Source organism: Myxine glutinosa, unplaced genomic scaffold (assembly GCF_964187855.1).
Source record: "Myxine glutinosa unplaced genomic scaffold, kmMyxGlut1.1 SCAFFOLD_1172, whole genome shotgun sequence".
In the NCBI taxonomy this organism is placed as follows: Eukaryota; Metazoa; Chordata; class Myxini; order Myxiniformes; family Myxinidae; genus Myxine; species Myxine glutinosa.
Window position 1 is genome coordinate 108,391 of NW_027617267.1, and position 22,610 is coordinate 131,000.

Here is a 22,610-nt window from a genome sequence, read left to right on the forward strand (position 1 = left end):
TCGCTGCTTGGAGACCAGCGCCCGGATTTCTTGTTTCACGCGCTTTTCCTCCGCCAGCTACCGATACAGGTGCGCCTCGTGCTGGCCGGTTCCAAAATCACGGAACCCCGCGACCTGGCCGGAGAGGCCTACAAGTTTTTCGCGGCCTGCGACGCGGTCGGTTTACGGTGCTGCCGTAGTGGATCCCGGGACAGAGGCTACAGCGCCCCCGGCTTCCCTCGTGGCCGCTCCTGCGCCCCGCCCACTACCGCCGCCGCCACCACCATGGCCGCCGAGGCCATCACCGCCGCAAACCTGGTGCTACTACCACGCCAGGTTCGGCCGCAAGGCTAAAACCTGTCGCCCGCCGTGCTCTTTTGACGGGTCGGGAAACGACCGGGCCGGTGCTCATTAGCGGCCCTGAGCGTCGGCCATTTCGGCAGCCTCCTGTTCATCACGGACACCTTGTCCGGGCGCCGTTTCCTTTGCGACACAGGAGCGCAGGTAGGCGTCCTCCCCGCCTCCACGTCCAACAAGCAAACCGCGGGCCGGGCCCCGCTTTGCTTGCCGCCAACGGTACACCCATCCGCACATTCGGGAAGCGTTGCCTCTCACTGCGGTTCGGAGGGCAGCACTTTCAATGGTCGTTCGTGACCACCAGCGTGCCAATGGCTTTGCTGGGCGCGGACTTCCTATGTGCGCATGGGCTGTTGGTCGACATGAAGCGCAGACGTCTCGTACAGGCCGAAACCTTCAGCTCGCTCGCTTGTTCGCTGAGCGGCTCATTGAGCGGCTCATTGAGCGGCTCACTGAGCGGCTCACCGAGCGGCTTGCCAAGCAGCTTGCTGGAAGGCTCCGTCCCGGCGAGTTTAGTTTGCATGCTTCCGGCAGCGGACGACTTTACCCGCCTCCTAGCCAGTTTCCCGGCCCTCACGCGGCCCACCTTCTCAGCGGTGGCCGTTAAACACAGGGTGGAGCACCATATACCCACAGTCGGGCCGCCGGTCTACACCCGGGCACGCCGACTCGAACCCACGAAGCTTGCGGTGGCGAAAGCGGAGTTCGCCACGCTGGAGCAGCTGGGGATCGTACGGCGCTCCAACAGCGCTTGGGCCTCCCCTCTGTACATTGTGCCGAAGCCCGGCGGGGGATGGCGGCCGTGCGGGGACTACCGCCGGCTCAATGATGCCACCACCCCCGACCGCTACCCGGTCCCGCATATCCAGGACTTTTCCGCCCGGTTGGCAAACACGACCGTGTTTTCCAAGGTGGACCTCATCCGGGGCTACCACCAGGTCCCCGTACAACCGGGCGATGTCCTGAAGACGGCCGTCATCACCCCTTTCGGCCTCTTCGAGTTCCTGAGAATGCCTTTCGGGTTGAAGAATGCGGCCCAGGCATTCCAACGGCTTATGGACAGCGTCTTGCGCGACTTACCTTTCCTCTTCGTCTACCTGGACGACATCCTAGTCGCGAGCGCGTCCCGGGAGGAGCACCTGCTCCACCTCCGCATGCTTTTAGAACGCCTGGGCCAGCATGGCCTAATCATCAACCCCGCAGAGTGCCGTTTCGGCGTCGCCATCATCGACTTCTTGGGGCACCGCATCACCAGGCACGGGGCCGTTCCTTTACCGGCCAAGGTGGAGGCGGTCAGGGATTTCCCTCGCCCCCGCACGATCAAGGGGCTCCAGGAATTCCTGGGCATGGTAAATTTTTACCACCGCTTCGTGCCCCACGTCGCCCAGCTCCTGCGCCCCCTGCACGAGGCCCTCCGGGGCAAGCCGGGCAAAGGTGACGTCGCCTGCTCGGAGCCGATGGCCGCGGCGTTTGCGGGCGCAAAGCTGGCCCTGGCCAACGCCACCATGCTGGCGCACCCGGCGCCCGATGCACCGATCGCCCTCACCACCGACGCGTCGGACTACGCGGTGGGCGCGGTGCACGAGCAGTGGGTGCGTGGTGCTTGGCAGCCGCTGGCGTTTTTTAGCCGGCAGCTTTGCCCGCACGAACACCGCTATAGCAACTTCGACCGCGAGCTGCTAGGGCTCCACCTGGCGGTCCGACACTTCCGCCATCTGCTCGAGGGCCGCACGTTCACGGCTTTCGTCGACCACAAGCCCCTTGTGTTTGCGATGGCCAAGGTGGCTGAACCATGGTCGGCACGGCAGCAGCGTCACCTCTCCGCCGTGTCCGAGTACACGATGGACATCCGTCACGTGGCGGGTAAAGACAACCCAGTGGCGGATTGCCTTTCCCGTTCGTCGTGCACGCGGTCCACCTCGGGATCGACTATATCCGGATGGCAGAGGACCAGTCTGCCGACCCTGGCGTCCAGGCCTTGCGGACCGCTGTCACGGGCCTCCACGTCACTGAGGTGCCGTTCGACGCCGCAGGCGCGGCCCTCCTATGCGACGTCTCCCTCGGCCGGCCTCGCCCCATCGTGCCCGCTGGCTGGCGGCGCCCAGTTTTCGACGCCATCCACGGCCTGTCCCACCCGGGCACGAAGGCATCCCAGAAGCTCGTCGTGGCGAAGTTCGTCTGGCATGGCCTCAGGAAGGACGTCCGCGACTGGGCCAGGACGTGCCTCGCATGCCAGCACGCAAAGGTCCACCGCCACACCCAGGCCCTGTTGGCCCCATTTACAGTGCCCGAGCGTCGGTTCGACCACTTTCACGTCGACTTGGTGGGACCTCTGCCCCCCTCACGAGGGTTCACACACCTCCTCACCATGGTGGACCGCACCACACGGTGGCCGGAGGCCGTGCCATTGGCGGCGATGTCTGCGGCTGATGTGGCGCACACCTTCATCGCCACTTGGGTTGCCCGGTTCGGTGCCCCCTCGGACATCTCGTCCGACCGCGGCCCCCAGTTCACATCGGAGCTCTGGGACGCGGTGGCGCAAGGGCTCGGTGTCAAACTACACCGCACCACGGCCTACCACCCCCAGGCCAATGGCCTGTGCGAGCGCTTTCATCGCTCAATGAAGGCCGCGCTCCGGGCCAGCCTCCGCGACGGCAGCTGGGCCGACAGGCTCCCTGGGTCCTGCTGGGCCTCAGGACGGCGCCCAAGGACGACCTGCGCGCGTCCTCGGCGGAGCTGGTCTTCGGGCAACCACTGCGGGTACCGGGCGAATTTATCCCCGACTCCACGGCTCCTTGGTCCGCGGCGCAACAGCGCTCCACCCTGCAGGAGACCTGACCAGACCGCCCGGAGGTTCGCCCCGGTGCTGACGGCACACCACAGTTGCCTGTCTTCCCACGTCGCCCCGGAGCTTCGCACGGCGGAGTACGTCTTCGTCCGGCACGACGCCCACCAGGCACCGCTACGGCCCCCGTACGACGGGCCCTTCCGCGTGCTGGAGACCGGGGACAAATATTTCACCATCGACATCGGCGGTGCCCTGGATCGTGTCTCCGTGGACCGCCTCAAGCCGGCCCACCTCTATCTGGACCACCCCCCGCAAGCAGCTCTGCCTCCGCGTTGAGGCCGCCCCCCGGCGGTCAGACCCCCGGCACCCCCCAGCCCCGCCGTCCCGCTAACCCCCAGCCCTGCACGCATCGCCAGGGGACATTTCGGCCGGGTCATCCGGCTTCCCCGCAAACTCACCCTTCAGGTGCGCGGGAATTCTGGGGGGGCGCGTGTGGCGGACACAAGGGACAAGAATTCAGCGCACCAGCCGGTGGCGCGAACGTCCAGGCGGGGAGCTGTAATGCATGCCCCGCCTATCGGCCACGCCCGGGGGCAAGGCGTGGCCTCGGGACATATATGCGGGCTCTAAGCTCGAGCCCGCGCAGTGCTGAAGTGCGAGCTTTGAATAAAGACTCTTTGTTGTACCAACGCGTTGTGGCCTACCTCTCTGGCAATCGAGTAGTGTGTGCGCGGCACCACAATACTATACTAATAGTAATACTATACTAATTACTAATACTACTAATTATACTATACTAATTAATACTAATACTATAGTATGTCTTACTTATATATCTTACTATATATATATCATTGCTTCTTCTTCTTCCTGATCGGCATCACACTTAACTCACAAACGTGAGCCACATTTTCTCTGAAACGTGAGCCACTCCCCTTCCTCTCCTGCCTCCCCCCTCCTCTCCCCTTCCCCCCTCCTCTCCCCTTCCCCCTCCCCCCTCTCCCCACCGTTCCCCTCTCCTTCACCCCCTCCCCTCCCTTTCCCCCCTCGTCTCCCCCCTCCCCTCCCCCTCCACTCCCCTTTAAGATATAAATTCTCTGTAAAAGAGCTCCCACTTCTGACTGCTCCCCTCCCCTTTTCTCCTCCCCCCCTTTCCTCCCGTCCCCCTCCTCTCCCCTCCTCCTCCTCCCCCCCCCCCCCCCCCGTTCCCCTCTCCTCTCCTCCCCCGCCCGGCAACCCCGGGTACCTCTGCTAGTTTATATAATTTCACACATGGCCACCCATATTATAGGCCTGTAGTGTGCCCTGCATACTGTACTTGTTTTGTGTCAATTCTCAGGCAGAAACTGTACGGAACAGCATTGAAAATGCTATAACGGGATTCAAGAATGGAAACACTTGTGAGAGAGAGAAGCTCAGGTATTGCAACAATGTGGGTAAAGATGTCTATAAGATCTTCCTTGGAAATAAACGTAATGGAATATTATACAGTTTGAGCACTTGGGCATCATCTCCATATCATCTGAAATGTTCACACTTTGACATCACTCTTCCATCCACTTACATTACTTTCCTCGAGCATGCTAAACTCCATTTCAATAACTGTGAATTTGAATATCTGATCAATTCCATTTTCTTTGTCCTATGCTAAATATACCAGACTCGGTGGGGTAATGGTTAGAGCATCTGATCGGAGTCTGTCTGGAAGGTCCCCTGTCATGTGACCAGATCCTCAGCTCTGATTGGTGGACGTTTGTGAGGGACATCCATACAATGGACGGACAGCCAAATGCTGTTCCAGACGTCATTGCCCTACGGGCTACACTGTAAAAATATGCCTGCAAAACCATGTGACCGATAACGTCACCATTTTTTTTTCTCGAGTAATTTATACCAAGATCAAGCTCAAGAAATTTCACACTAATCGGATCAAGCGTTCTACTTGTCGATTTATGACGTCAGGATGAAGGCACCTATGACATCATCATTAACATATGTTATTCCCCATGGAAAGTCGTTTGCAATGGGCCAACTTTCTTTTTTTTCCATGGGGCGGTTTCGGAGATATATATGCGCAAACTTTTTCGTTTTTTCCAAGATGGTGTCAATACCACGTGACCTATGACGTCATAATCATCATTCGCCTGACATCTCGTATCCCTCATACACTCGACAAGTACAAAACTTCATCCTATGAAGATGAAATTTCTTGAGCATAATATAGGAATAAATTAGTTTTGAAAAATAATGATGATGACGTCATCGGTCACGTGGTTCGGCCGCTATATTTGTTTTAACACAAAGCCTTAAAAACCACTGAAAACACATCCTGGTGAGGGTTTGCAATCTCTGATTGCTCCTTCTTGTTTGTTCCTCGTGTTTCATTGATCAAATTTTGATCCTTGTCCTTCAGGAAGTAAGCCTGATGTTGTCTTAATGGTTAAGGCGGCTCGCTTAGAATCTCACGGTCTTGAGTTAGAGCCCCTGTCATGCCATCTTACTATAATTCACCAAATATCTGTCCGTCTGTCTGTCCGTCCGTCCCTTCCCAGGTACCGCAAAAACGGCTGAACCGACCGCAGCAAAATTTGGGTGGGCAATCCTGGGACCCCCTGGAGTAAAATAGGCTATATTGTTTTCCAATTTCAGCTTTGGTCTCCAGCATTTTCAGGTTTGGACTCCCGCCTAACGTTATTGTCCCGGGTACCGCAAAAACGGCTGCACCGGTCGCAACGATACACCTCCATGCCCTGGGATTCCCAAGGGTGACCCCACGAGTTGAATTAATACCATTTGGCTTAATACTTGGCCTGTCATCCTTCCGAGGCCGGCAAAATGAGAGGCGGCTTACTGGGATGAATTCCTGACTAGTCGAGGAAACTGTTGCTGCAGCCATATGCATCTGAAGATGCAAAAAAGAGTGGTCTTCTTCTTCTTCCTTCCTTCAGGAAATATAAAACCCCTTCCATGAGCAAATGCCAACCAATGATAAATATGCCTATAACAACAGAGAATAATTTTAGTTTATATCCCCAACAGCCTGCATCTTTCTTCTCAACAGGCCCATACCGTTCAAGCCTGAACACGACTCGAGTCTCCCTTCATCAACATCTTCCTTGGACTCCCGCCCACCTGTTACCATAACCCAAATGGATGTGCAGAAGAAGGTGGCATTATGGAATATCTTTGCTTCGGAACAAGGTGTATGTGCTTGTGTGAACCTGTGCTCATGTTTTGCTGTTTTTTGGGGGGTTATTTGGGTTTTTTTGCTGTTATGATTTATGTTTAGCATTGTTATGATATTATGAATTAAGATTCCCATTTTGCTGTTTTTTGGGGGGTTATTTGGGTTTTTTTGCTGTTATGATTTATGTTATGCAACCTTCACATACACGGATTATTCTTACGAGTCCTTACGGATCGCCAACTCGTAGTCAATCGCAAGCATCCGTAAATAACTCGCTGGTATCCGTAGATAACTCGTCACAACTCGCAACAACTTTTGACATGTCAAAAATCATCTTCCGTTATTTACGGATGCTTGCGATTGACTACGAGTTGGCGATCCGTAAGGACTCGTAAGAATAATCCGTGTATGTGAAGGCACCCTAAAGCATTGTTCTGATATTATGAATTAAGATTCCCATTTTGCTGTTTTTTGGGGGGTTATTTGGGGTTTTTTTGCTGTTATGATTTATGTTTAGCATTGTTCTGATATTATGAATTAAGATTCCCATTTTGCTGTTTTTTGGGGGGTTATTTCGGGTTTTTTGCTGTTATGATTTATGTTTAGCATTGTTATGGTATTATGAATTAAGATTCCCATTTTGCTGTTTTTTGGGGGGTTATTTGGGTTTTTTTGCTGTTATGATTGATGTTTAGCATTATCATATTATGAATTAAGATTCCCATTTTTCTGTTTTTTGGGGGGTAATTTTGGTTTTTTTGCTGTTATGATTTATGTTAAGCATTGTTCTGATATTATTAATTAAGATTCCCATTTTGCTGTTTTTTGGGGGGTTATTTGGGGTTTTTTGCTGTTATGATTTATGTTAAGCATTGTTATGATATTATGAATTAATATTCCCATTTTGCTGTTTTTTGGGGGGGTTATTTGGGTTTTTTTGCTGTTATGATTTATGTTAAGCATTGTTATGATATTATGAATTAAGGTTCCCATTTTGCTGTTTTTTGGGGGGTTATTTGGATTTTTTTGCTGTTATGATTTATGTTTAGCATTGTTCTGATATTATTAATTAAGATTCCCATTTTGCTGTTTTTTGGGGGGTTATTTGGGGTTTTTTGCTGTTATGATTTATGTTAAGCATTGTTATGATATTATGAATTAATATTCCCATTTTGCTGTTTTTTGGGGGGGTTATTTGGGTTTTTTTGCTGTTATGATTGATGTTAAGCATTGTTATGATATTATGAATTAAGGTTCCCATTTTGCTGTTTTTTGGGGGGTTATTTGGATTTTTTTGCTGTTATGATTTATGTTTAGCATTGTTATGGTATTATGAATTAAGATTCCCATTTTGCTGTTTTTTGGGGGGTTATTTGGGTTTTTTTGCTGTTATGATTGATGTTTAGCATTATCATATTATGAATTAAGATTCCCATTTTTCTGTTTTTTGGGGGGTAATTTTGGTTTTTTTGCTGTTATTATTTATTTTAAGCATTGTTCTGATATTATTAATTAAGATTCCCATTTTGCTGTTTTTTGGGTGGTTATTTGGGGTTTTTTGCTGTCATGATTTATGTTAAGCATTGTTATGATATTATGAATTAAGGTTCCCATTTTGCTGTATTTTGGGGGGTTATTTGGATTTTTTTGCTGTCATGATTTGTGTTAAGCATTATGATATTTTGAATTAATATTCCCATTTTGCTGTTTTTTGGGGGGGTTATTTGGGTTTTTTTGCTGTTATGATTTATGTTAAGCATTGTTATGATATTATGAATTAATATTCCCATTTTGCTGTTTTTTGGGGGGGTTATTTGGGTTTTTTTGCTGTTATGATTTATGTTAAGCATTGTTATGATATTATGAATTAAGGTTCCCATTTTGCTGTTTTTTGGGGGGTTATTTGGATTTTTTTGCTGTTATGATTTATGTTTAGCATTGTTATGATATTATTAATTAAGATTCCCATTTTGCTGTTTTTTGGAGGTTATTTGTGTTTTTTTTGCTGTGATGATTTAAGTTTAGCATTGTAATGATTTTATGAATTAAAATTATCATTTTGCTGTTTTTTGGGGGGTTATTTGGTTTTTTTTTGCTGTGATGATTTATGTTTCGCATTGTTCTGATATTATGAATTAGGATTCCCATTTTGCTGTTTTTCGGGGGGTTATTTGTTTTTTTTTTGCTGTGATGATTTATGTTTAGCATTGTTATGATATTATGAATTAGGATTCCCATTTTGCTGTTTTTCGGGGGGTTATTTGTTTTTTTTATGCTGTTATGATTGATGTTTAGCATTGTTGTGATATTATGAATTAAGGTTCCCATTTTGCTGTTTTTTGGGGGGGTTATTTGGATTTTTTTGCTGTTATCATTTATGTTAAGCATTGTTATGATATTGTGAATTAAGGTTCCCATTTTGCTGTTTTTTGGGGGGTTATTTGGGTTTTTTTTTTGCTGTGATGATTTATGTTTAGCATTGTTATGATATTATGAATTAGGATTCCCATTTTGCTGTTTTTTGGGGGGTTATTTGGATTTTTTTGCTGTTATCATTTATGTTAAGCATTGTTATGATATTGTGAATTAAGGTTCCCATTTTGCTGTTTTTCGGGGGGTTATTTGGATGTTTTTGCTGTTATGATTGATGTTTAGCATTGTTATGGTATTATGAATTAAGATTCCCATTTTGCTGTTTTTTGGGGGGTTATTTGGGTTTTTTTGCTGTTATGATTGATGTTTAGCATTGTTATGATATTATGAATTAAGATTCCCATTTTGCTGTTTTTCGGGGGGTTATTTGGGGTTTTTTTGCTGTTTTGATTTATGTTTAGCATTGCTATGGTATTATGAATTAAGATTCCCATTTTGCTGTTTTTTGGGGGGTTATTTTGGTTTTTTGCTGTTATGATTTATGTTAAGCATTGTTATGATATTATGAATTAGGATTCCCATTTTGCTGTTTTTCGGGGGGTTATTTGGGTTTTTTTGCTGTTATGATTTATGTCAAGCATTGTTATGATATTATGAATTAAGATTCCCATTTTGCTGTTTTTCGGGGGTTATTTGGGGTTTTTTGCTGTTATGATTTACGTTAAGCATTGTTATTATATTATGAATTAAGAATCCCACTTTGCTGTCTTTTGGGGGGTTATTTGGGTTTTTTTGCTGTTATGATTTATGTCGAGCATTGTTATGATATTATGAATTAAGATTCCCATTTTGCTGTTTTTCGGGGGGTTATTTGGGTTTTTTTGCTGTTATGATTTATGTTTGGTGTTGTTATGATATTATGAATTAAGATTCCCATTTTGCTGTTTTTGGGGGGTTATTTGGGGTTTTTTTGCTGTTATGATTTTTATTTAGCAATGTTATGATATCATGAATTAAGGTTCCCATTTTGCTGTTGTTTGGGGGGTTATTTGGGTTTTTTGCTGTTATCATTTTTGTTTACCATTGTTATGATATTATGAATTAAGATTCCCATTTTGCTGTTTTTGGGGGGTTATTTGGGGTTTTTTTGCTGTTATGATTTTTATTTAGCAATGTTATGATATTATGAATTAAGATTCCCATTTTGCTGTTGTTTGGGGGGTTATTTGGGTTTTTTGCTGTTATCATTTTTGTTTACCATTGTTATGATATTATGAATTAAGGTTCCCATTTTGCTGTTTTTTGGGGGTTATTTGGTTTTTTTTCTGTTATGATTTTCGTTTAGCATTGTTATGAAATTATGAATTAAGATTCCCATTTTGCTGTTTTTGGGGGGTTATTTAGTTTTTTTTGCTGTTATGATTTATGTTTAGCATTGTTGTGATATTATGAATGAAGATTCTCATTTTGCTGTTTTTGGGGGCTTATTTGGGTTTTTTCTGTTATGATTTTTGTTTAGCATTGTTATGAAATTATGAATTAAGATTCCCATTTTGCTGTTTTTTGGGGGTTATTTGTTTTTTTTTTGCTGTTATGATTTATGTTTAGCATTATTGTGATATTATGAATGAAGATTCCCATTTTGCTGTTTTTGGGGGGTTATTTGGGTTTTTTTGCTTTTATGATTTTGGTTTCGCATTGTTATGATATGAATGAAGATTCCCATTTTACTGTTTTTGGGGAGTTATTTGTGTTTTTTTGCTGTTATGATTGATGTTTAGCATTGTCATGATATTATGAATGAAGATTCCCATTTCGCTGTTTTTTGGGGGGTTATTTGGGTTTTTTTGCTGTTATGATTTTTGTTGAGCATTGTTATGATATTATGAATTAAGATTCACATTTTGCTGTTTTTGGGGGGTTATTTGGGTTTTTTTGCTGTTATGATTTTTGTTGAGCATTGTTATGATATTATAAATTAAGATTCCCATTTTGCTGTTTTTGGGGGGTTATTTGGGTTTTTTTGCTGTTATGATTTATGTTAAGCATTGTTATGATACTATGAATTAAGGTTCCCATTTTGTTGTTTTTTGGGGGGTATTTGGGTTTTTTTGCTGTCATGATTTGTGTTAAGCATTGTTATGATATTATGAATTAAGATTCCCATTTTGCTGTTTTTGGGGGGTTATTTGGGTTTTTTTGCTGTTATGATTTATGTTAAGCATTGTTATGATATTGTGAATTAAGGTTCCCATTTTGCTGTTTTTTGGGGGGTTATTTGGATGTTTTTGCTGTTATGATTGATGTTTAGCATTGTTATGGTATTATGAATTAAGATTCCCATTTTGCTGTTTTTATGGGGGGGGTTATTTGTTTTTTTTTGCTGTTATGATTGATGTTTAGCATTGTTATGATATTATGAATTAAGATTCCCATTTTGCTGTTTTTCGGGGGGTTATTTGGGTTTTTTTTGCTGTTATGATTTATGTTTAGCATTGCTATGGTATTATGAATTAAGATTCCCATTTTGCTGTTTTTTGGGGGGTTATTTTGGTTTTTTGCTGTTATGATTTATGTTAAGCATTGTTATGATATTATGAATTAGGATTCCCATTTTGCTGTTTTTCGGGGGGTTATTTGGGTTTTTTTGCTGTTATGATTTATGTCAAGCATTGTTATGATATTATGAATTAAGATTCCCATTTTGCTGTTTTTCGGGGGTTATTTGGGGTTTTTTGCTGTTATGATTTACGTTAAGCATTGTTATTATATTATGAATTAAGAATCCCACTTTGCTGTCTTTTGGGGGGTTATTTGGGTTTTTTTGCTGTTATGATTTATGTCGAGCATTGTTATGATATTATGAATTAAGATTCCCATTTTGCTGTTTTTCAGGGGGTTATTTGGGTTTTTTTGCTGTTATGATTTATGTTTGGTGTTGTTATGATATTATGAATTAAGATTCCCATTTTGCTGTTTTTGGGGGGTTATTTGGGGTTTTTTTGCTGTTATGATTTTTATTTAGCAATGTTATGATATTATGAATTAAGATTCCCATTTTGCTGTTGTTTGGGGGGTTATTTGGGTTTTTTGCTGTTATCATTTTTGTTTACCATTGTTATGATATTATGAATTAAGATTCCCATTTTGCTGTTTTTGGGGGGTTATTTGGGGGTTTTTTGCTGTTATGATTTTTGTTTACCATTGTTATGATATTATGAATTAAGATTCCCATTTTGCTGTTTTTGGGGGGTTATTTAGTTTTTTTTGCTGTTATGATTTATGTTTAGCATTGTTGTGATATTATGAATGAAGATTCTCATTTTGCTGTTTTTGGGGGCTTATTTGGGTTTTTTCTGTTATGATTTTTGTTTAGCATTGTTATGAAATTATGAATTAAGATTCCCATTTTGCTGTTTTTTGGGGGTTATTTGGTTTTTTTTGCTGTTCTGATTTATGTTTAGCATTATTGTGATATTAAGAATGAAGATTCCCATTTTGCTGTTTTTGGGGGGTTATTTGGTTTTTTTTGCTTTTATGATTTTTGTTTCGCATTGTTATGATATTATGAATGAAGATTCCCATTTTACTGTTTTTGGGGAGTTATTTGTGTTTTTTTGCTGTTATGATTGATGTTTAGCATTGTCATGATATTATGAATGAAGATTCCCATTTCGCTGTTTTTTGGGGGGTTATTTGGGTTTTTTTGCTGTTATGATTTTTGTTGAGCATTGTTATGATATTATGAATTAAGATTCCCATTTTGCTGTTTTTGGGGGGTTATTTGGGTTTTTTTGCTGTTATGATTTTTGTTGAGCATTGTTATGATATTATGAATTAAGATTCCCATTTTGCTGTTTTTGGGGGGTTATTTGGGTTTTTTTGCTGTTATGATTTATGTTGAGCATTGTTATGATACTATGAATTAAGGTTCCCATTTTGTTGTTTTTTGGGGGGTATTTGGGTTTTTTTGCTGTCATGATTTGTGTTAAGCATTGTTATGATATTATGAATTAAGATTCCCATTTTGCTGTTTTTTTTTTTTTTGTTTTTTTTTTTGTATACAAGATCGAGGCTCGTGAAAGAGCGAACATTAATCACACAGAAAGACAAACAGACACATAAAACAAATAACATCGGGAGCGGTAGACAAGATGGGGAGAGAGGGGGAAGGACACAAACACAACATTTGAGAGCAGGGACCGAGAGACATGGAGACATCGAGAGATCTGTGGGAGGGAGAGGGCTTTGGGGGGGAGGCATGTGAAGGGGGGGGAGGCATGTGAAGGGGGGGAGGCATGTGAAGGGGCGGGGGGTGGGAGAGGTATAAACATATGGACACTGCCAGGATTTCCAGGAAATAAGTTGGAATTTCAAACAAGGTGGATCTGGGGTGAATTAGTGGGGGTAGAAAAGATCAAGGTTATGGATGGGGGAAGATAAGAGATGGTGGTGAACAGCTGTTTTAAAGACCTGGAGGGAGGAGAGGGATTGAAGGGAGTGTGGGAGTTTGTTCCACAGGCGGGAGAAAAGAGGAATGAAAGAGTGAAGGTGAGCAGAGAGCCGAGATTTCGGCAGTTTAACCATCAGAGGGTTGCTGGCAGATCTTGTGCGACCTGTAAGAATATTTGGGGGACAGAGCACAGAGAGAGCTGGTGGAGCAAGGCCGGAGAGGAGTCGGTAGAAGACAGAAAGACCACCTACCTGCCTGCGGTGAGTGAGTGAAAGGCCCTCAGAGATAGCTTCATCGCGGGAGATTCCAATGATTTTGAAAGCTTTGGATTCAACAGCGTGAAGCCGAGCCAGGTGTGAGGCAGGAGCACCAGCCCATAGGGGAGAACAGTATTCCATTGAGCTGCGGATGAAAGCCTTGTAAGTGGTGAGGAGCTCAGGTGTGCCGAGGAAGGACTTCGCACGACGGAGGATGCCCAGTCGGCGACTGGCTTTGGAGGCCAGCTTGGAAATGTGGTTTTCCCAAGAAAGATCATGGCAGATAGTGAGACCCAAAAGCTTGAGTGACAGAACTTCTTGGAGAGGATTGTTGAGAAAGTAGATGGGAGGGTTGTCCAGTCGATCTTTTCGGAGAGACATAGTAAGAGAGTGAGATTTGGCAGGATTGAAAGACATGTTCCACTTGTTTGACCAGTCTGTGATTTTGTCCAGGTCTTCAGAGAGTGAGGAGGCTGCAGACTGCCGATCTGAGGGAAGAGGAATGGAGCGGCAGAGAGTGGAGTCATCAGCAAAGAGATAGAGAGGATTTTCCAGAGAGTCAGAGAGATCATTGATAAAGACCAGAAAAAGCACAGGGCCCAGCACACTTCCTTGGGGAACTCCAGCCTGAACAGGAAGGGGAGATGAGAGAAATCCATTCAGGGCCACACGTTGACTACGACCAGAGAGGAAGTCCGCAAGCCATGCATGGAGATTTCCATGGATACCATAGGAGGAGAGTTTGGTGAGCAGAGCTGGGTGCCAGACCGTATCAAAGGCCCTTGATATGTCAAGGGAGACAGCTCTGATTTCCTGTTTGGCATTGAGGACCTCCATCCATTGTTGAGACAGCAGAAGCAGCATGTCCAGAGTAGAGTGACCTGGTCTGAAACCAAATTGATGATCAGAGATCAAGCCATTGGAGAAGAGGAAAGATTTCATATCCGAAGCAATGATGGATTCCATGACTTTGCTGATAATTGGGAGCAGGCTGATTGGTCTGTAGTTGCAAGGATCTGTTTTTGCACCTTTTTTGTGTAAAGCGGTAATGTTAGCTGATTTCCAGGATGCTGGCAGATGACCTTGAGCAAAAGATAGGGTGAAAAGAACAGAGAGAGGGTGAGATAGAGCGGCAGAGCAGGATTTTAAGACCCGTGGGCTGATGCCGTCTGGTCCAGTTGCAGAATCAGAGTCGAGGTTTGACAAAATCTCCTCCACCTTGTCAGGAGAGAAGGACACAGAGTCCAGGAGCAGTTGGGTTCGACTGGGAAAGGTGGGAACAGAGAGAGATGGGTTTGGGACTAAGGATTTCGAGGCGAACACAGAGTTGAGGCATTCGGCTTTGTCATGTGCGATGTCAACTGTGTGGCCATTTGAGGTAAGGGAGGGGATGGAGGGGGAACAAACACCAGAAACGGATTTGACCAGACGCCACCAGGATTTGGAGGAAGCAGACAGGTTTGAGAGTTCATTCTTGAGTGAGGAGAGATAGTGCTTCCTGGCACTCCTGAGGGTAGACACACACTTGTTCCGAGCTTGGTGGAAGGAACTGAGATTTCCTTCAGTTGGATTAGCCTTATGGGTTATTTTTTGGGGGGTTATTTGGGTTTTTTTGCTGTTATGATTTATGTTAAGCATGGTTATGATACTATGAATTAAGGTTCCCATTTTGCTGTTTTTTGGGGGGTTATTTGGATTTTTTTGCTGTTATGATTTATGTTTAGCATTGTTATGATATTATGAATTAGGATTACCATTTTGCTGTTTTTCAATTTCTATCCTTAAATTAAAATTAAATGGGAGAGTAATTGTGCAGCCTTACAGAAACATCGCCATTGATGCAGGGAAGTATTGGCACATGCATTCACTGGTGGTTGTGAAATATCCCACAGTGCGTTTCAAAAAGACTAGGCCGCATTGTGTGCAGATGTCTTGGCCACATTCTAAATTCCTGCCCTGACCTACGAGAGCACCGCGTAAGCACCACAGAGCCACATGGCAGCAATGGTGCAACCGGCCAGTTGAATTTGTAATTGAATCCTGGTCCAATATGCATTCGCTGCAAGAGGTATAGGCTGGTCCTGACACCGACTGACAAAAACGACACTGTGCACACCAGCATCGATGGATTTACATTTCCAGTAAAAGCTGGAAAACTATAGAACTGCATTCGGTGGAGCACATACCTCCGCCAGGCAGAACAGTTTGTTTTGTATCCCACCAATAGGCCGGATCTGGATTCGGATCTTAACCAAAATCGAATTGGCTTGTTCTTGTCACCTAACCAACCTGTACACCAAGTTTTGTCTGAATCCGTCCACAACTTTGTGAGATATCGTGCTGACAGACAGACAGGCAAACAGACAGACAAACATGGGTGAAAACATGTCGGTTTAGAAGCAGTTTGACTTGTAACCTAGGTAATGAGGAAACACCTGTGCTGCAAAAATGAGCTAACATTCCTTGTGTGTGTTTTACTGGAACAGCTGATCGAGAGACATTCTTCACGGAAGAAGAAGAGCCTGCTGAAATGCGAGCACGAAGCCTTGAGCAAAACTCGGTACAGATTACATTTTCACCGGCAATGCCTCTCACGATGCCTGGAAACACAACTAGTGGTTGTAAAAGTGGGTTTGTGTGTGTGGATGTGCAAAGTGATCGTTTACTTTCTTTTCAAACTCGAAGTATGATTTTTGGAACCTTAGGGATTTAGCCTAAATATGCAGGGTTTGTTTGTTAGTGTTCCTCTGATACTGTGTGAATATCGTGATACAAGTTGAATAGCGTGATACCGGGTAAATATCGTGATACCGGGTGAATGTGATGATACCGGGTGAATGTTATGATACCGGGAAAATATCTCGTGATACTGGGTGAATGTCGTGATACCGGGTGAATATCGTGTTACTGGGTAAATATCTCATGATACCTGGTAAATATCTCGTGATACCGGGTGAATAAACGTGGTACCCGGTGAATATTGTGACACCGGGTGAATGTCGTGATACCAGGTAAATATCTCATGATACTGGGTGAATATCGTGATACCGGGTAAATATCTCGTGATACCGTGTGAATATCATGATACCGGGTAAATATCTCGTGATACCGGGTGAATGTGATGATACCGGGTGAATGTTATGATACTGGGTAAATATCTTGTGATACCGGGTGAATGTCATGATACCGGGTAAATATCTCATGATACTGGGTGAATATCGTGATACCTGGTAAATATCTTGCGATACCGGGTGAATATCGTGATGCCGATATTCGGGTAAATATCTCGTGATATCGGGTAAATATCTCGTGATACCGGGTGAATATCGTGATACCGGGTGAATATCGTGACACCGGGTGAATATCGTGACACCGGGTGAATATCGTGACACCGGGTGAATGTCGTGACACCGGGTGAATGTCGTGATACCGGGTAAATATCTCGTGATACCGGGTGAATATCGTGATACCGGGTGAATATTGTGACACCGGGTGAATGTCGTGATATTGGGTAAATATCTCGTGATACCGGGTGAATATCGTGATACCGGGTGAATGTCGTGATATCGGGTAAATATCTCGTGATACCGGGTGAATATCGTGATACCAGGTGAATGTCGTAATACCGGGTGAATATCGTGATACCGGGTGAATATTGTGATACCGGGTAAATATCGTGATACCGGGCAAATATCTCGTGATACCGGGTGAATATCGTGATAGGGGAGAGTGGGGTAAGATGAGCCATTTTTCAGTAATGCCCTTCTGGACATCAAATATAAAGTGCTGTGCATCAGAGCCATAGTGATTATGATGGTGTAAATACTTGCTTCTCCCCTCATACACATGTTACCATTTCATTTTCATGTAATTAATTAGCAGAGGCCTTCAAAAAAAAGTTGTCTAATGGCTCATTTTGCCCCAATGATGGGGCAAGTTGATCATGGGTTCGGGGTAACTTGAGCCAGTGGGTAAGTTGAGCCACAAGAAAAACACAGCATGAAACATTTTGTGTCCCATCAAATTCACCGGCTCAATACAGGACAGAACAGCAATAAAACAAGTTTGAGACAAAAAGTTTAAGTCCAGATACACTGGAAAAGCTTATTATATTGATAAAACACTGAGAAAACCCATTGAAACTGGGAATGCATGAAGTATTAATGAATACACATTTTTTTAACAATCACGCAAAAGCTGTTGCTTATAGCTTTAACAATGCAAAATAAGACAAAGTAGTTTCCTGTAAATGTTCACGTTTTTCAGATCAGATTTTTCAGTTCAATAATTGAAACTTGATAAATGGTCCTTTCCCTTGTGTGAAATTTATGCACATGTAAGAAGCACCTCGTGTCTATTACAAAGTAACATGATGTAATTGATCTAATGAAATTTAACAGTTTGAACTGAAATAATTATACATGTATTGTGTTCTGATTTATTGGTAAGACACATGAATTATCAGTAAACTTTGGCTGAATGTTCATACATATGTAATCGTCAAGATTTATCAGTCAGATATGCTGATGAACTGGTTTGTATTTCAAATAATTATGAAGAACAACCACGTGCTGTCTTCCTTTTATAGTCCCAAAGCATTTTTCCATTTACCTGTGATTAATGCAAAAATATTTACATAAATCATTCTTAGGAATAGGATTTAGATCTATACACAAGTATCAGTGTTACAAGAACTACAGTTTTCAACTCCAACTTGCGTATAAAGCAGTAACTTTATCTTGCACACATGTTCATGGGGTAAGATGAGCCATGGCTCAACTTGACCCGACCCAATTGATCATCTTACCCCACGGGCGCCACTTTGAATATAAACATGCTCATTTCACGTATTGATTCAATTTACAATTCATACTCTCAGGTAAATAATCTACACCATTCATGTTCACATTACTACATAAACAATTCATTAAGCTTCCATTAATTCTATTGTTATCACCCTCAAAACACCATACCTCAAAGTTTGGGAAATTCTGAAAAAAATACAAATTTCATTAGATCTTACATACCCCTGCTTCATATTCCTCTGCATGTGTACTCAGGAAGAAAGACTGTTGCTATGAAAGTATAGATGGCGCTCTCACACCTTCAAATATTTCAATTTCCAAGAAACATGGGGTGGCTCAACTTACCCTTAGGCTCAACTTACCCCACTCTCCCCTACTGGGTAAATATCGTGATACCGGGTAAATATGATATGAGTAAATATCTCGTGATACCGGGTAAATGTTGCGATACCGGATAAATATCGTGATACAGGGTAAATATCGTGATACCGGGTCAATATCGTGATACAAGTTAAATATCGTTATACCGGGTAAATGTCATGATACCGGGTAAATATCTCGTGATACCGGGTAAATATCTTGTGATACCGGGTAGATATCGTGATACCGGGTAAATATCGTGATACCGGGTAAATATCTTGTGATACTGGGTGAATATCGTGATACCTGGTAAATATCTCGTGATACCGGGCAAATATCTTGTGATAGCGGGTAAATAGTGTGATACTGGGTAAATATCGTGATACCGCATAAATATCGTGATACCGGGTAAATATTGTGACACCGGGTAAATATCGTGATACCGGATAAATATCTCGTGATACCGGGTGTACATCATGATTCCGGGTAAATATATCATGATACCGGGTGAATATCGTAATACCGGGTGAATAAACGTGGTACCCGGTGAATATCGTGATACTGGGTGAATATCGTGACACTGGGTAAATGTCGTGATACCGGGTGAATATCGTGATGCTGGGTATATATCTCGAGATACCGGGTGAATATCGTAATACCGGGTGAATAAACGTGGTACCCAGTGAACATCGTGATACTGGGTGAATATTGTGATAGCAGATAAATATCTCATAATACCGGGAGAATATCGTGATACCGGGTAAATATCTCATGATACTGGGTGAATATCGTGATAGCGGGTAAATATCTCGTGATACCAGGTGAATATCGTGATACCAGGTGAATATTGTGATACTAGGTAAATATCTCATGATACCAGGTGAATATCGTGATACCGGGTGAATATCGTGATATTTACCAGGTAAATAGCATGATACCAGTTGAAGAGTGTGATATCAGTTGAATATCATGATATCAGTTGAATAGCGTGATACCGGGTAAATATCATGATACCGGTAAATATCGTGATGCCGGGTAAATAGCATGATACCAATTGAATAGCATGATACCAGTTGAATATCGTGATACTGGCTAAATATTGTGATACCATGTGAATAGGTTGATACCAGTTGAATAGTGTGATACCGGGTGAATATCATGATACCAGGTAAATATCGTGATACCAGTGGAATAGCATGATACCGGGTGAATATCGTTTTATCAGGTGAATATCATGATACTGAGTAAAGAGCATGACATGGCTAAATATCGTGATATCAGTTGAATATCATAATACCAGGTAAATATCGTGATACCATTGGAATAGCATGATACCGGGTGAATATCGTTATATCAGGTGAATATCATGATACTGGGTAAATAGCAAGATATAGCTAAATATTGTGATACCAGTTGAATATCATGATACCAGGTAAATATCGTGATACCAGTGGAATAGCATGATACTGGGTGAATATCGTGATATCAGATCAATATCATGATAATAATAATAATAATAATGCATTTATTTTATATAGCGCTTTTCAGGAAGCCCAAAGACGCTTTGACAGAGTGCAAAACATAATGCATAGCAAAACATACTGGGTGAATATCATGATATCAGGTCAATACCATGATACTGGCAAATATTGAGATACGTGTAAATATCATGATACCATGTGAATATGGTGATACCAGTTGAATAGTGTGATTCTGTGTGAATCTCGTGATACCAGGTAAATATCTTGATATGGGTAAATATCATGATCCCGGTTTATATCATGATACTGGGTGAATACCATGATACCAGTAAATATCATGATACCGGTAAATATCATGATACCGGTAAATATCGTGATACTGGTGAGTATTGTGAAACTGGATAAATATCGTGATACCGGGTAAATATCGGCAGCTAGTCAGCATTGACAGATTGGGCTAATATTGGTCAGTCATTACCTTTTAATTCCTGTTTTTTGAACTTTAGCCAATATTGGACATTGACAACAAATGCATTGGCACTGAGCCATAATTGGACTAATCCGTCTTTGCTGGCTGGTCCATTAAATACCATTCAAACATAAATAATTAACTCTGATCAAAACCTTCACAGGATATTCTGAACCATATATTTGATGATATTGAGGATTTTGTGAAGAATCTGCAGGGGTCTGCCGAGGCCTACAAATTACTCAGCAAGCAAAAAAAGGGGAAAAGGAAGAAGTCCCGAGGAGGTGGGAGTACAGTGATACACAAACAAACACATAAACACACACACCTTGGTTCACTCACTGCTTGATTCATGAATATAGTGATCCCTTACCAAAATGGAGGATACTTGGAGCCCTGGAAGGACTCTGTTCCACCTTCTGAAGCGCATATATGGAGATAATATACAACCTGCACACACACACACATACACACACACACACACCACACCACACACACACACACACACACACACACACACACACACACCACACACACACACCACACACACGCACACACACTCCACAATCATTAACACTTGCTACTTTCAGGTGGTGGTCAGTATAGATCTTTGGATTAACATTCGAAAGTCTGATGGATTCAGAAACCATATAAATACTCAAACACGCATGAACAATCGTGACACTTTAACCCCTGATTTGCAGATGGACTACTAACCATTCGTGCAAAACCACCACCAAAAGAAGAGTTTGTCGACATTTTGCAAAAATTCAAGTTCGCATTCAATCTGCTGGTAAGTGTCAACATTTTCACATGGAGGCCTTTGTTGTTCTTTGCAGTAGGATTGACGAGAGTGTTTATTGGGGCGGGGGAGGAGGGCTAAAAATGTGTTATATGAGCCATATTGGTGAGTTAGATGTAGCTTTTAACACGACAGTAATTTCTCCACATCATTGATCCATCACAATCAATCTCTCCAAGATGGTGGATCTAAACAATTTGTTTACAAACAGTTTACCCAATTCTACTTGTTATTTTAGGGTCGCCTCAGAGGTCAGATCACTAATCCAGGATCAGAGGACCTTGTGCAGACCCTTTTCACTCCATTGAAAATGGTGAGTTCAAACAAGCTTCTTCAATGATGCTTCTCTCTATTTCTCACTCTTTCTCTCTCATATCCCTCATATCTCTTTCATATATCTCTCATATCTCTCATATTCCTCATATCTCTCTCATATCCCTCATATATCTTTCATATATCTCTCATATCCCTCATATATCTTTCATATATCTCTCATATCCCTCATATCTCTCTCATATATCTCTCATATCTCTCATATCTCTTTCATATCCCTCATATCTCTTTCATATCCCTCATATCTCTTTCATATCCCTCATATCTCTCTCATATCCCTCATATCCCTCATATCTCTCGCATATCCCTCATATCTCTTTCATATCCCTCATATCTCTTTCATATCCGTCATATCTCTCTCATATCTCTCGCATATCCCTCATATCCCTCATATCTCTCTCATATCTCTCATATCTCTCATATCTCTTGCATATCCCGCATATCCCTCATATCTCTCGCATATCCCTCATATCTCTCATATCCCTCATATCTCTCTCATATCTCTCATATCTCTTGCATATCCCGCATATCCCTCATATCTCTCGCATATCCCTCATATCTCTTTCATATCCCTCATATCTTTCATATCCCTCATATCCCTCATATCTCTCATATCCCTCATATCCCTCATATCTCTCGCATATCCCTCATATCTCTTTCATATCCCTCATATCTCTTTCATATCCGTCATATCTCTCTCATATCTCTCGCATATCCCTCATATCCCTCATATCTCTCTCATATCTCTCATATCTCTCATATCTCTTGCATATCCCGCATATCCCTCATATCTCTCGCATATCCCTCATATCTCTCATATCCCTCATATCTCTCTCATATCTCTCATATCTCTCATATCTCTTGCATATCCCGCATATCCCTCATATCTCTCGCATATCCCTCATATCTCTCGCATATCCCTCATATCTCTCTCATATCTCTTTCATATCCTTCATATTTCTCTCT

At 43.2% G+C, this 22,610-nt stretch overlaps 1 protein-coding gene across 1 annotated transcript in view; it reads left to right on the forward strand.

Moving 5' to 3' along the window:
• The window catches only part of LOC144889152 (epidermal growth factor receptor kinase substrate 8-like), a gene marked incomplete at its 3' end in the record, with an annotated part of 62,518 nt that extends 40,894 nt beyond the window's left edge, over positions 1-21,624 (forward strand). The window contains exons 4-9 of the mRNA XM_078769103.1: positions 4,464-4,543; positions 6,186-6,325; positions 15,881-15,954; positions 20,673-20,793; positions 21,214-21,302; positions 21,550-21,624. Coding sequence (XP_078625229.1) covers positions 4,464-4,543; positions 6,186-6,325; positions 15,881-15,954; positions 20,673-20,793; positions 21,214-21,302; positions 21,550-21,624 — 579 coding nt within the window. The remainder of the gene's footprint in view (positions 1-4,463; positions 4,544-6,185; positions 6,326-15,880; positions 15,955-20,672; positions 20,794-21,213; positions 21,303-21,549) is intronic.
• Between the last annotated feature and the right edge of the window lie 986 nt (positions 21,625-22,610).